The following is a 15,375-nucleotide window of genomic DNA, read 5'->3' on the forward strand; positions in this document are numbered from 1 at the left end:
TAGATCTATCCTGACGGTGTATAGTAAACATGTGTATAGAAAGGTAGAGTCAGTGAAAATATCATTTCTTGCTGATGGCAAGCCTCTTTCTTTTCTTTTTTCTTTTTAAATCTTTTTATTAATTTTAAGAAAAACATAAGTGAAATATGAATACAAAACGTTTGAGAGTACCTAATTAATAGTTTAAATAGACAATCAGATATGTAATAATCAATATATAAAGCCTCCCAAACTCATAGTATTAATGTAAAAGAATCAAAAAAGAGAACCCCCCCAAAAAAAACTAAAAGAAAACTTAAAAAAAAACTAACCATCATGGGCAATTGCATAATGTTAAATACATGCAGTAGTGGCGATAACTCCGAACCTCCATCCAAATAATTAAGGATAATAACAGTAAGGTTTAGGATCAGACCATTTAACTCATATGAAAATGTTGAATAAATGGTCTCCAAGTTTCCTCAAATTTAACTGAAGAATCAAAAACCACACTTCTAATTTTTTCTAAACTCAGACAAGAAATAGTTTGAGAAAACCACTGAAGTACAGTTGGAGGGTTAATTTCTTTCCAATTCAGTAAAATAGATCTTCTAGCCATTAATGTAACAAATGCAATCATTCGTTGAGATGAAGCGGATAAACGATTATTATCTATCATTGGTAAACCAAAAATTGCAGTAAAAGGATGCGGTTGGAAATTGATATTTAAAACTCTTGAAATAATATTAAAAATATCTTTCCAATAATTTTGTAAACAAGGACAAGACCAAAACATATGAGTCAATGAAGCAACATCAGAATGACATCTGTCACAGGTTGAATTAACATAAGAATAAAATCGAGCAAGTTTATCTTTAGACGTGAGCTCTATGTACAACCTTAAATTGAATTAGGGCATGTTTAGCACAAATAGAGGACGAATTTACCAATGATAAAATTTTTTCCCATTGCTCAGTAGATATAGGACAATGTAATTCTTCTTGCCATTCCTTCTTAATTTTTTCTGATACATCTGGCTGTACACTCATAATCATATTATAAATGATAGCTACTAAACCCTTTTGACAAGGATTGAGGGCTAAAATTCTTTCTGTAATGTCCAATGGACATTCTTTCGAAAAAGACTTTAATTCATTATACAGAAAATTTCTGAGTTGCAAATATCTAAAAAAAATGGGTTTTAGGTAAATTATATTTATTAGATAGCTGTTCAAAGGACATAATGTTATCATCCAAAAACAGATCACGAAAACATGTTATACCTTTTGTTTTCCATAATAGAAAAGCTTGATCTATAGATGAAGGCCGAAAGAAGTAGTTAGATATTATAGGACATGACAGCATAAACTTATTCAAGCCAAAAAATTTACGAAATTGAAACCAAATTCGTAATGTATACTTGACTATGGGATTAGTTATCTGTTTATTCATTTTAAATAATGAAAAAGGAAGTGAAGATCCTAAGATTGAGATCAATGAAAAATCTTGCACAGATTTACATTCCAAATTTACCCATTGTGGGCAAGCAGCTGTAGTCGATTCTTGTGTCCAGAATATTAAATACCATATATTAACTGCCCAATAGTAAAATCTTAAGTTTGGTAGAGCCAAGCCGCCCTCCTTCTTAGGCTTCTGTAAATATTTTTTGCCTAGTCTAGGATTTTTGTTCTGCCACAAATAAGAAGATATTTTAGAGTCAACCATATCAAAAAAAGATTTAGGAATAAAAATTGGTAATGCTTGAAATAAATATAAAAAATTAGGTAGTATCATCATCTTAATGGCATTAACTCTGCCTACCAAAGACAAAGATAATGGAAACCACCTATTAGCAAGTTGCTTAATTTGATCGATTAAAGGTAGAAAATTAATTTTAAATAAATCTTTGTTTTTTAGTAATTTTAATACCTAAATAAGTAAAATAATCTGTAACAATTCTATATGGTACATGATTATAAATTGGAACTTGCATATTTAATGGAAATAGTTCACCCTTATTAAAATTCAATTTATAACCAGAAAAGTTACTAAATTGAGCGAGCAAAGAAGAAATAGCAGGAATAGATCTTTCAGGGTCAGATATATATATAATAACAAATCATCCGCATATAATGATACCTTATACATCGTCTCCCCACGGGTAATACCGAAAATATTGGGTGATTCACGAATAGCTATAGCCAAGGGTTCTAAAGCAATGTCAAATAATAAAGGACTTAAAGGACAACCTTGCCTTGTACCACAAAATAGCTGAAAAAAAGGGGATCTTTGATTATTGGTAAAAACCGAAGCTAGGGGTTTATGGTATATTAATTTAATCCATGATATAAATTTTGAACTAAAATTAAAATGTTGCATTGTATTAAATAAATATGGCCATTCGACTCTATCAAATGCTTTTTCGGCATCTAAAGAAATGACACATTCTGGTATTTTAGATGAAGAGGTATAAATAATATTAATTAATTTTCTAATGTCAAAAGATGAATAGCGATTTTTAATAAATCCGGTCTGATCTTCAGAAATAATTCGAGGTAATATATTTTCTAATCTAATAGCCAAAATTTTACTAAAAATCTTAAAATCCGTATTCAACAAGGATATAGGCCGATAGGATGCGCATTCAGTAGGGTCTTTATCTTTTTTAAGAATTAAAGAAATAGAAGCTTCATAAAAAGATTGTGGTAGTTTACCTATACTTAATGCATCTTTAAAAATTTTACAAAGCCAAGGAGAAAGTATGGAAGAAAAAGATTTTAAAAATTCTGTAGAAAAACCATCTGGACCAGAAGCTTTACCCGAATTCATTGAAAAAATAGCCTTTTCTATTTCAGACTCCGTAATAGGTGTATCCAAAAATACACTATCCTCAACAGTTACTTTTGGAATATTCAATTTCCTTAAAAATTAATTTATTATAGAAGAGTCCTTAGCACATTCTGATTGATATAAGGAATTATAAAAATCTTGAAAGGCTTTATTTATCTCTTTGTGATCGATCGTCAAAGTACCATCTTGTTTACGAATCCTAGTAATCTGTCGTTTATCCGAAACAATTTTCAATTGATTAGCTAGTAATTTACCAGACTTATCTCCATATATATAGAATTGGGCTTTTGATTTAATTAACTGACTTTCAATTGAGGAGGATAATAGTAAGCTATGCTCCATTTGAAGTTCCACTCTTTCTTTATAAAGTTCTTTGCTAGGGGCCATTGAATAAATCTTGTCAATTGCTTTGATTTTATCAACTAGTATTAATATTTTAGAATTAGTTCATTTCCTAACTCCAGCAGAATATGAAATAATCTGTCCACGAATATATGCCTTAAAAGTATCCCACAAAGTTCCACTAGAGATCTCTGCTGTAAAATTTGTTGAGAAAAACAAATCAATTTGCTGTTTAATAAAGTTGACAAAGTCAGGATCCTGCAATAAAACAGGATTAAACCTCGAACCTTTAGTATTAATATATGAATCCGTCATCTTAATAGATAACTTCCAAGGTGCATGATCAGATATGGTAATAGAGTCATACTTACAATCCATAACATCTGTAAGTAAATGGTGATCAATGAAAAAGTAATCAATTCTTGAGTAATTATGGTAAACATGGGAAAAGTATGAAAACTCTTTGTCGTTAGGGTGTAAAAAAAACGCCAAATTTCACAAATAGCTGAATCAATCATAAAAGAGTTAATGAGAGAAGCCGATTTATTCGGAAGAATTTGGGTGGGCTTGGATCTATCCATCAAAGGGTTTAAACAACAGTTAAAATCCCCACCCATTATCAATCTATATTGGTTCAAATTAGGAAAGGATGTAAATAAATATTTAAAAAATTCAGGACAATCAGTATTTGGAGCATAAACATTAACTAAAACAACTTTTTGATTAAAAAGTAGACCAGTAATAAGCAAAAATCTACCTTGCGGATCTGAAATTGTTTCATGATGTATAAAAGAAGTTGATGAATCTATAAAAATGGAAACACCTCTCACTTTGGCTTGCGAATTTGAGTGATACTCTTGGCCCTTCCAAAACCTAAACAACAGTTGACTATCCACCTTCCTTACATGAGTCTCTTGTACAAAAATAACGTTAGCATTCATTCTATGGAATACTTTGAATGTTTTTTTCCATTTGTTCGGATGATTTAAACCATTAGTATTCCAAGAAACAAAGTTAATAGTCCTATCCATATTGACAATATTTATTACAATTAACACATAAGTTTGAAAAAAAAGTGAACTCATGAACCCGGAAGAAGGAAGTAAGTTCAAGGAGAAACCGGAAGTCACGGCACTGCGACCATTTTTGTAGTTTCATATAAGCCCATGAAATAAAACTAAGCAGAAAGCAAGCAAAAAGAAAAGAAAAAAGAAAAATCCCCCTCCCTCCACCCTCAAAACCCCAGGAAAAAAGCCAAAAAGAGGCAAGCAAGCAATCTAATACTAAAATTACCCCCGTGTCTCAAGACGGCAACTCAGACACAACAAAGTTAAAAAAAATACAAACAACCCACATTATAAGAGAGGGTTGGTATAACAAAAGTTAAAATATAAAATTAGTATTATAAATGTATATAAACAAAAGGGTTAAAAAGAATTAAAACGATAAAACCCATAAATGACTAATACTGGATTGGTATTTTAAATGAAAGTTTAAAACTTTCAAACACATCAAAACAGATATGATGTTCCAAGCACTAAAGTCTGCCGGGAAGAAGAAACGACATTTTATTTTTTAAAAAAATCTTAATATTTAAATGTTAAGAGTATAAAAAAGCGTATATCAGCTTAAAAAGAAAAGCAAAAGGAGACGCTAATAGATTAATAATATGGAAAAATAATAAAGTCAAAATGAACCGAGCAAAAAGAGCTTTAACCGTATATAAGAAATACATGTAAGCCATACCCAAAAAAAAACCAAACATCATTCTGTAACAGATCCAAATCTATAGGCTAAATTACATTAGTCAGCCCGATAGAATGTCATTGTTCCAGAAAACTTTGAGCATCCGCTGGAGATTTAAACAGCCGAAAAGTTCCGTCATCAAGAGTGACTCTCAAGTATGCTGGAAATAACAGCGCTTGCTTGCAGCCTTTCTGGTGAAATTTCGACATAACTGATCTAAAAGCCATTCTCGCCCTTAAAACTTCAGGGCTATAATCTTCCAGAATGCGAAATTTAAACTCTTGATAGCTGATCATACCTTTTTTTCGAGCCGCCCGAATCAAACGTTCTTTGGTATGAGGGTAATGGATCCGAAGAATTACATGTCGTGGTTTCAAACTTGAATCCGACCGAAAACGGGAGACACGGTGTGCCCGATCGATTACCGGGGGAGAGTCCAGTACCTCTGGACCCAAGACATCCATTAGAAATTTAGAGAAGAAAACGGTAAGATCACCGCTCTCAAATTTTTCCGGAATCCCAATTAATCGAAGATTTTGTCTTCGAGAGCGATTTTCCAAATCAGTAATTTTAACTTTATAACAATCCATCTGTTGAGAAGTCGAAGTTTGCTCTTCTTGTATTTTTTCAATTATACGATCTTTCTTGCAAGCGGTTTCTTCAAGAGCCAAAATACTTGCTTGTTGTTTTTGTGATTCCAGTGAAAGTGTCTGGAGCTTTTCTTCAACTAGTTTCAAATGCTCATCAAACTGAAAAAACTTTACGGTTATTTTTCTCTCCAGTTCTTCAAATTTGTCTTCTATAAGCTTCACAATTGATTCTAAAGTTATCGGTTCTTTCGTCTGTTTCGATTCTTTTGCTCTAGAATTTCAGCAAGTTGAGAATAATTCAAATAATTAAAAAGAAAAATTCTGTATGTTTAGACCCCTTTAGAATAAGTATAAAAAGATCCTTTAAGGGGTGTTTGTAGGTTAAAAAGACGTAAAAGGTTTGGAGCAAAGCCTAGAAGCGGTTTACTCCATGAGCGCCATCTTGAGACCCCAGCCTCTTTCTGTAGAAGGTGCATGTTGTATACACATAATGGGTGAGATCAGCATCAAGTTGGGTTGTGAAACTCATTCGATACTCTCTGTTTAAAGTCAATGAGATGACAATACCAGAACTAGGCTCTCAGCCAACCTTCTAACACCCAAGTTTCTACTTCCAGAAGAAGAGAGAAGGAAAGTATCGGGGTGCCTAATTTTCAAGACTACCTGAGATTATGTTGATGATGAAACCTTGGCTGTCAAAAGTTGGTTCTTTGGTTGGCCTCAGAATGGTCAGCATTTCGAGAGGTCTATGAGAATTCTTAACGCTGGTCATCTAGTAGTCACAGACATGGACAAGGCTATGGGTACTGGAATGAGGATGATTGTGGGTAAGTATATTGTCAAGATTAATATTGTCAAGGGAAGCTAAGCAAAGTACTGAATTCTGCCTGGTAACAGGACCACAACTAGCAACTAATCAGCACTTAAAGTGGGAGGAAAGGTAATTAACAGTAATAAAGTGAGGAATTATTTCAAAACCTTTGTATTTCACTGTAGTATGATCACTTTTTAATTAAAAGCTTTCCTTGAATTCTTGCTGAAGTCAACTTTATAGATTGAAAAGTAATTTAGTAAGTGGACTTCAGAGATATAATTTTGAAGTAAGTGGTATTGATCACACTTCAGGAATATATTTCCTTTTATTTCCAGAGCACAATTAAACTAGATACTTCCAGACACTTTATTATCAAAGTGGGAATCTTTATCCTGGCATTTGCTAACTATCAGTTTAATCTTTTCAACCAACAACACACACAAAATGCTGGTAGAACACAGCAGGCCAGGCAGCATCTATAGGAGAAGCACTGTCGACATTTCGGGCCGAGACCCTTTGTCAGTTTAATCTTTTGTTACATTTAATAAGTTATTTTGAAACTTTCTTTATATGTGAGTATTGTTATAGTAGCATCAATGTAGCCAAAATATGCATACCAGGGAGTCAGCGGGAGACGCTCATGGAGTGAGTACTGTTTTAGATTCGCTCCATAACCTTTACTTTTTTTAACCTTTGATCACCCTTATCCAACTTATTTTTACCTACACCAAAAGATTCTTGCTATTTTTTTGGACTTATTGTTAAGAGTTTATTGTGAATTTTTGAAGATATGCAAACAGAAATGGCTCTTAGATCTAGAGGACGAGAACCTGGGCGCAACCCGAACGGTAATGGAAAGAAGCAAGCTCAACTGCAAAGCAATGAGTTAACTTATGAACTGCTTATGGAGGTTTTGGATAAAAAATTCGATGAACTACACCAAGTTTTTAAACAAGATATAAAGGCTTTTCAAGATTATATGGTTAAGACGGATTTAGTAATTAACCAGCAGCAAGCTCTTATCGCGTCTCTGCAAGAAGAAGCTCGGAAACGAGATTTGACAATTGAAAAATTGCAACAGGATTTAATTTCGACCACTAAATTGGTGGAAACACTTAAAGCCAAGTGTGTCAACTTTGAGAACCGGTCCAGAAGACAGAACCTACGTATACTTGGTCTCCCAGACGGCATAGAAAAAGACGACCCTTCGAAATATTTTGCTCAATTTTTAAAAGATGCGTTCCCGTCGGTTTTCCCAGATAACCTTCCGTTACTTGATCGAGCACATAGAATTTGGCGTCAATCATCGAGTGCTCCAGCTAAACCTTCGGTGGTAATTGTCCGGTTTCATTATGTACATGACAAAGAACAACTTATTCGTGTGGCTCGGCGGGTTGGAATGGTTAAATTTCAAGATTACTATTTCCGTTTGGTTGAAGATTTTAGTCCTGAAGTTATGAAGAAAAGGCTTCTTTTTAAACCTCTGATGTCTGAATGTTATGAGAAAAATCTAAAACCTGCGCTCTTATACCCTGCGAAGCTTAGAATTTCTCCATCAAATGCTCCACGCCAGGTTTTCCTTTCTACATCTGAAGCGAGAAGTTATCTGGAGAACTTCCCTACTGCTATAGACACTAATCTCTAATAAATGAGTGACTCTGATCATGTAAGATGGTTTTCGATTCCTCAAACCAGATTTAGTCTCTGGTTATTGGTGTAGGTTTATCCTATACTTTATATTTAAGTTAAAGTGTGTTTTCGTTATATTAATCGCTCTGTTTTATACACTTTAACCATTATACTATATTTTTGACTATTATTTTTGTTCCTTCGAAGGTGTATTTTTAACCCTTCGAAGGTGAATTCTTTTTTATTAAGATGGTGGTTTTTTGGAAAAATATTCTTGGTTTTGTTTAAGATGGCGTTATTTTTTCTTCTCTCATCTTCTTCCTATAATGCATTGCTTATCATAGTTTAAATATTTCTTGATTTGTTTGGGTTATAACCCGATTTATAAGCTTTTAGTGATTATATTTTTTTTACAACTAAGTATATTAAGAAGTGTGGTTTTAGTATAGTGATTATAATTTTTAAAGTCGGGGTGGTTTTTTAAATATATATCCTTTACATACGGAGTGGTCTTCCGCTGATAAGGGGGTAGAATTAGTCTCATTTTTTCCTTTTTCTAGCCATATTTTGGCTTTTTTTCTTTTTCTTGTGGGGGTTGGGGATGGTCTGTTTTCTAATTTTATTTTTCTTCTACCAGTTTGTTTTAGTTTTTTCATTTGGGCTGTTTTTGAACTTCAAATATGTCTACGATGTCGTCACTTCCGGGTCCGCTCTTTATTTTTGTTCCTCTTCCGGGTGCATGAGTTTATAATTTGGTTAACCCTTTTTATATCAAAGGGTTGACTTTAGAAGCATGGCTCAGACCATTAATTTTGTGTCTTGGAATACTAATAGTTCAAACCATCCGATTAAACGAAAGAAGATTTTCAAAGTATTCCAAAGACTTAATGCTCATATCATTTTTGTACAAGAAACTCATGTGAGGAAGGAGGACAACTATCGCTTTTTTAGGTCTTGGCGAGGTCAACAGTATCATTCGAATTCGAATGCCAAAGTAAAGGGAGTTTCAGTTTTTATTGACTCCTCTATTGCATTTGTTCAACACGATATCCTTTCGGATCCGAATGGTAGATTTTTGTTAATTACGGGTTTACTTTGTAATAAAAAGGTTGCTATGGTTAATGTTTATGCTCCAAATGTGGATTGTCCTGATTTTTTTAAGTCCTTATTTACTTCTTTACCTAATCTAAATGAATATAAGTTAATAATGGGTGGTGACTTTAATTGTTGTTTAAATCCTTTGATGGACAAATCTATATCTATTCAGACTTTACCCAATAAGTCGGCCACTTGTATTAACTCCTTTTTGACTGATAATGGAGTTTTTGATATTTGGAGATTTCGGCATCCTAACGACAAAGAGTTTTCTTTTTTCTCACATGTTTATCATTCTTATTCGAGAATTGATTTTTTTTTTATTGACTCTTGTTTTATTCCATCGGTAATTGGTTGTAATTATGATATTATAGCTATCTCTGACCATGCTCCATTAAAACTTTCTATTAAATTTACGGATACAGCTTCTAATGTTAGACAATGGCGATTTGACTTTACCTTACTGCAAGATCCGGACTTTATTAAATTTATGAAGGAACAGATCGATTTCTTCTTTTCAACTAATTCCACGGATGATATTTCTTGTGGAACACTTTGGGACACTTTTAAAGCGTATATACGTGGACAGATTATCTCTTACTCTGTTGGTCTGAGAAAACGCATTAAGAAGGAAACTCTTTTATTGGTTGATAAAATTAAAGAGATTGACAAGAAATATTTGATCACTCCTAGTAAGGAGCTTTACAAACAAAGGGTTGAACTTCAAACGGAACATAATTTATTACTTACATCTCCGATTGAAAATCAATTAATGAAAACCAGATCTGATTTTTATATACATAGTGATAAATCGGGTAAACTGTTAGCTAGTCAGTTGAAGAATGTTTTGGTTAAACGTCAAATCACTAAGATTCGTCAGCAGAATGGGGATTTGACAGTTAACCATGATGAGATAAATAAGTCATTTCAAGACTTTTATACCTCCCTGTATCAATCTGAATTCCCTCAGGATCATAATACCATGTGTGATTTTCTTGGGAAATTGAATTTTCCAAAATTATCATCCAATGATCTTTCAATATTAGATACTCCTATTACGGATGCAGAAATTAAAGGAGTTATTTCCTCAATGAATTCTGGGAAAGCACCAGGTCCAGATGGGTATACAGTAGAATTTTTTATATGTTTTTCCGCTACTCTTTCTCCTTGGTTATGCAGGGTTTTTGAAGAAGCAATTAGATTGGGGAATTTGCCACAATCTTTTTATAGAGCTTCCATTTCTTCAATACTGAAGAAAGATAAAGACCCTACTGACTATGCATCCTATAGACCAATATCTTTATTGAATGTAGACTCCAAGATCTTTTCCAAGTTACTGGCATCCAGGCTGGAGAAGGTATTACCCCAATTTATTTCGGAAGATCAAACCGGTTTTATTAAAAATCGCTATTCTTTTTTCAATGTTAGGAGATTACTGAATATTGTTTATACTCCTTCACATAGCACTTCAGAATGTGTTATTTCATTAGACGCGGAGAAAGCATTTGATAGAGTTGAAGGGCCTTACTTATTTTATGTGTTGGAGAAGTTTAATTTTAGTCCGACATTCATTTCCTGGATTAAACTGATTTATCACACTCCAGTAGCCTTGGTGTTTACTAATAATCAAAGATCTCCCTTTTTTCGTTTATTTCGGGGCACTAGACAAGGCTGTCCTCTTAGCCCATTACTATTTAACATTGCTTTAGAACCTTTGGCAATTGCCATTAGAGAATCACAGGATATTTCGGGCATTAATCGTGGGACAGATATTCATAAGTTATCTTTGTATGCAGATGATTAATTATTATTCATTTCTAACCCTGAGAAATCTATTCCAGCAGTTCTATCATTGTTGGCTCAATTTAGTGAGTTTTCTGGGTATAAGTTAAATCTTAATAAGAGTGAATTGTTTCCTTTGAATAGACAGGTCCCAATTTATGGAAATTTACCTTTTAAATTAGTTAATGACTCTTTTATTTACTTAGGGATTAAAATCACAAAAAACCATAAAGAATTATTTAGGTTTAATTTTTTACCCTTAATTGATCAGATTAAATGCTTGTTTACTAAGTGGTCACCATTATCTTTTTTTCTCATAGGTAGGATTAATGCTATTAAGATGGTTATTTTACCTAAGTTTTTATATATTTTTCAAGCGGTACCAACTTTTATTCTGAAATCTTTTTTTACTAATGTTGATTCAAAAATTTCCTCATATATATGGCAGAATAAAAATCCCAGGTTAGGTAAAATATACTTACAGAAGACAAAGAAGGAAGGTGGGTTGGCATTACCTAATTTCAGATTTTATTATTGGGCAGTTAATATTAGATATTTGTTATGTTAGTTGAAAGACTGGGATGGATCTTTTGGCCCTCATTGGGTGAGTTTGGAAATTAAATTGGTACCAGGTTATGCTCTGGGTTCTATTTTAGGGACTTCTCTCCCTTTTGCTCTTTCTAAATTGCCGAAACGAATTGACAACCCGATAGTTAAACATACTTTACGTATATGGTTTCAATTTCGGAAATTTTTCGGGTTGACTCAATTCGTTTTAAATATTCCTATTGTATCTAATTGCTTTTTCCACCCTTCAATTATAGATCAAGCTTTTTCTGCTTGGAAAACTAAGGGATTACTAAGATTTTCTGATTTATTTTTGGACTATTGTTTTATGTCTTTTGAGCAATTATCTAATAAATATAATTTGCCTAGATTTCATTTTTTTTAGATATTTACAGATTAGGCATTTTTTAAGTACGGTACTTCCTACGTTTCCAAATTTTGTGTCTTCAGATATTTTGGAGAGTTTGTTTGAATTAAACCCTTTTCAAAAAGGGCTTATATCAAAACTTTATAATATAATTATGAAGATACGTTCAGAGCCCCTTTATAAGACAAAACATGATTGGGAAAGAGGGCTTAATCTTATTATTCCTATTGAGAATTGGGATAGAATTCTTCAATTAGTTAATACATCATCTATATGTGCCAAACATTCATTAATACAATTTAAGGTCGTACATAGGGCCCATATGTCCAAGGATAAATTAGCTCACTTTTATTCTTATATAAATCCTATTTGTGATAGATGTCAATTTGAAACCGCGTCTTTAACTCATATGTTTTGGTCATGTCCGCTTTTGAAAAAATATTGGAAAGATATTTTTGATATTATCACTGCGGTATTGAACATCGATTTACAACCCCATCCTATTACCGCAATTTTTGGTTTACCAATGATGGACTCACTTCATTTATCTCCTTCCGCCTGTCGAATGATTGCATTTCTCACTCTGATGGCTGGAAGATCTATTTTGTTGAATTGGAAGGAAATTAATCCTCCCACTGTATTTCATTGGTTTTCTCAAACTATGTTATGTTTAAATTTAGAAAAAATTAGAAGTGGTGTATTCGATACTTCTATTAAATTTGAAAAGATATGACCATTTATTCAATATTTTCATATGATGTAATATGACTCTGTTCCAAGCTTATTTGATTATCCAGCTTTAATCTTATTTATGTTGAGAGGATCGGAGTTGATGACACTGATGATTATGTATTCTTGTGAGATATTATAAACAGCCCTTTTTTTTCTTTTTCTAGTTTTTCTTTTTTTGCTTCTTTTTCTTTATTAGCTATTAGATTAGTAGTTTAGTTAATTTTGCAAACTTTTTTTTTCTTTTTTCTGTTTTTTTTAATATCATATATTATGAAATACCTAGATTTACCTTGTTCATACATATACTGTATGGTTCATGTTTTGGGGAAAACTCATTTATACTGAAATCATTGCTTATGTATTCTTTCATGTGCAATGGGAATTTGTATGTTTGTAATCCCTTTATTAATATATCAATTATATTTTGTTCATATTATTAATATTAATAAAAAGATTGTAAGAGAAAATATGCATACCAGAATTACGAATGTCTTTTCCTGTCTTCCACAGCTATAATAGGAGCAGGAGTTGGAGGATCTTCATCTGCTTATTTCCTTAGGCAGAAGTTTGGTCACGATGTTGAAATTGATGTCTATGAAAAAGGTGCTATTGGAGGTCGGCTGGCTACCATTACTGTAAATGGTCAACATTATGAAATTGGTGGCTCTGTCCTTCACCCACTCAATCTCTATATGCAAGAATTTGTTAAACAGTTAGGTAAGACTATTTTACTTTCCTCGTAGTGTGTTGTGTATAAAGCTAGGCAGGGAATTAAACACCGCCTTAAAAAAATCACCCGAGCTGTAAGCTTTCTTTGGAGTTGTTAATGAGAAAACGTTGTGAAACTGCATAAAGTTAAAACACATATTAGATTCAATATGTGTTTCATTACGTGAATGCTTCAGTTCAGCATTCAGCACAATCATCCCTCAGAAACTGATTGGAAAGCTGAGCCTACTGGGCCTGAACACTTCCCTCTGCAACTGGATCCTAGACTTCCTGACTGGGAGACCTCAGTCAGTCCAGATCGGGAGCAGCATCTCCAACACCATCACACTGAGCACGGGGACTCCCCAGGGTTGCGTGCTCAGTCCACTGCTGTTCACTCTCCTGACCCACGACTGTGCTGCAACACACAGCTCGAACCATATCATCAAGTTCACCGATGACACGACCCTGGTGGGTCTCATCAGCAGGAACAACGAGTCAGCTTACAGAGAGGAGATGCAGCGGCTAATGGACTGGTGCAGAGTCAACAACCTGTCTCTGAATGTGAACAAAACAAAAGAGATGGTTGTTGACTTCAGGAGGGCACGGAGCGACCACTCCCCACTGAACATCAACGACTCCTCTGTAGAGATCGTGAAGAGCACCAGATTTCTTGGTGTTCACCTGGCAGAGAATCTCACCTGGTCCCTCAACACCAGCTCCATAGCAAAGAAAGCCCAGCAGCGTCTCTACTTTCTGCGAAGGCTGAGGAAAGTCCATCTCCCACCCTCCATCCTCATCACATTCTACAGGGGTTGTATTGAGAGCATCCTGAGCAGCTGCGTCACTGCCTGGTTCGGAAATTGCACCATCTCGGATCGCAAGACCCTGCAGCGGATAGTGAGGTCAGCTGAGAAGATCATTGCGGTCTCTCTTCCCACCATCACGGACATTTACACTACACGCTGCATCTGCAAAGGAAACAGCATTATGAAGGACCCCATGCACCCCTCATACAAACTCTTCTCCCTCCTGCCGTCTGGGGAAAGGCTCCGAAGCATTTGGGCTCTCACGACCAGACTATGTAACAGTTCCTTCCCCCGAGCTATCAGACTCCTCAATACCTGAAGCCTGGACTGACATCTTGCCCTATTATCCTGTTTATTATTTATTGTAATGCCTGCACTGTTTTTTGTGCACTTTATGTAGTCCTGTGTAGGTCTGTAGTCTAGTGTAGCTTTCTCTGTGTTGTTTTTTTTTACATAGTTCAGTCTAGTTTTTGTACTGTGTCATGTAACACCATGGTCCTGAAAAACGTTGTCTCATTTTTACTGTGTACTGTACCAGCAGTTATGGTCGAAATGACAATAAAAGTGACGACTTGAATACAGAGTCATCACGTGCATCAATATACTAATATTATTGATTATTCTCACGAATTGAATTTTACTTTATTATTTACATCCTTCATATTCATGAGTAAAAATCTTCATATTACGTTTCCATCCAAATGTGCAATTATAATAATTTATAATATCATGTACAACAGGATAGTCAGTGGAACATAGAAATACAGTTGTGTCATTATGAATTAAGCAGTCTAATGGCCTGGTGGAAGAAGCTGTCCCGGAGCCTGTTGGTCCTGGCTTTTATGCTGCAGTACAGTTTTCCAGATGGTAGCAGCTGGAACAGTTAGTGGTTGGGGTGACTCCGGTCTCCAATGATCATCTAGGCCCTTTTTACACAGCTGTTTTTGTAAATATCCTGAATAGTGGGCAATTCACATCTACAGATGTGCTGGGCTCCTCTGCAGACTCCTGCTATTGAGGGAAGTACAGTTCCCATACCAGGCAGTGATGCAGCCACTCAATGTTCTCAATTGTGCCCCTTTAGAAATTTCTTAGAATTTGGGGTGCCATACCAAACTTCTTCAATGGTCTTGAGGTGAAAGAGGCGCTGTTGTGCCATTTTCACAACACAGTCAGTGTGTACAAACCACGGAAGATCCTTGGTGATGTTCTTCAGAGTGACTTAAAGTTCTTCACCCTCTCAACCCCAGATCCGTTGATGTCTATAGGAGTTAGCCTGTCTCCATTCCTCCTGTAGTCCACAACCAGCTCCTTTGTTTTTGTGACATTGAGGGAGAGGTTGTTTTCTTGACACCACTGTGTTAG

At 34.5% G+C, this 15,375-nt stretch overlaps 1 protein-coding gene and 1 long non-coding RNA gene across 2 annotated transcripts in view; one reads left to right on the forward strand and one right to left on the reverse strand.

The window, feature by feature from the left end:
- LOC140739410 (uncharacterized) overlaps positions 1-15,375 on the reverse strand; it is a 972,090-nt gene that overhangs the window by 854,560 nt on the left and 102,155 nt on the right. The gene's annotated exons all lie outside the window — the stretch shown is intronic.
- Positions 1-15,375, forward strand: part of LOC140739408 (prenylcysteine oxidase 1-like) — a 63,529-nt gene that overhangs the window by 3,921 nt on the left and 44,233 nt on the right. Inside the window, exon 2 of the mRNA XM_073067690.1 lies at positions 13,004-13,210. Within this exon, the coding sequence (XP_072923791.1) occupies positions 13,004-13,210 (207 nt within the window). The remainder of the gene's footprint in view (positions 1-13,003; positions 13,211-15,375) is intronic.

The sequence above is a fragment of the Hemitrygon akajei genome, chromosome 15, assembly GCF_048418815.1.
Source record: "Hemitrygon akajei chromosome 15, sHemAka1.3, whole genome shotgun sequence".
Lineage (NCBI taxonomy): Eukaryota > Metazoa > Chordata > Chondrichthyes > Myliobatiformes > Dasyatidae > Hemitrygon > Hemitrygon akajei.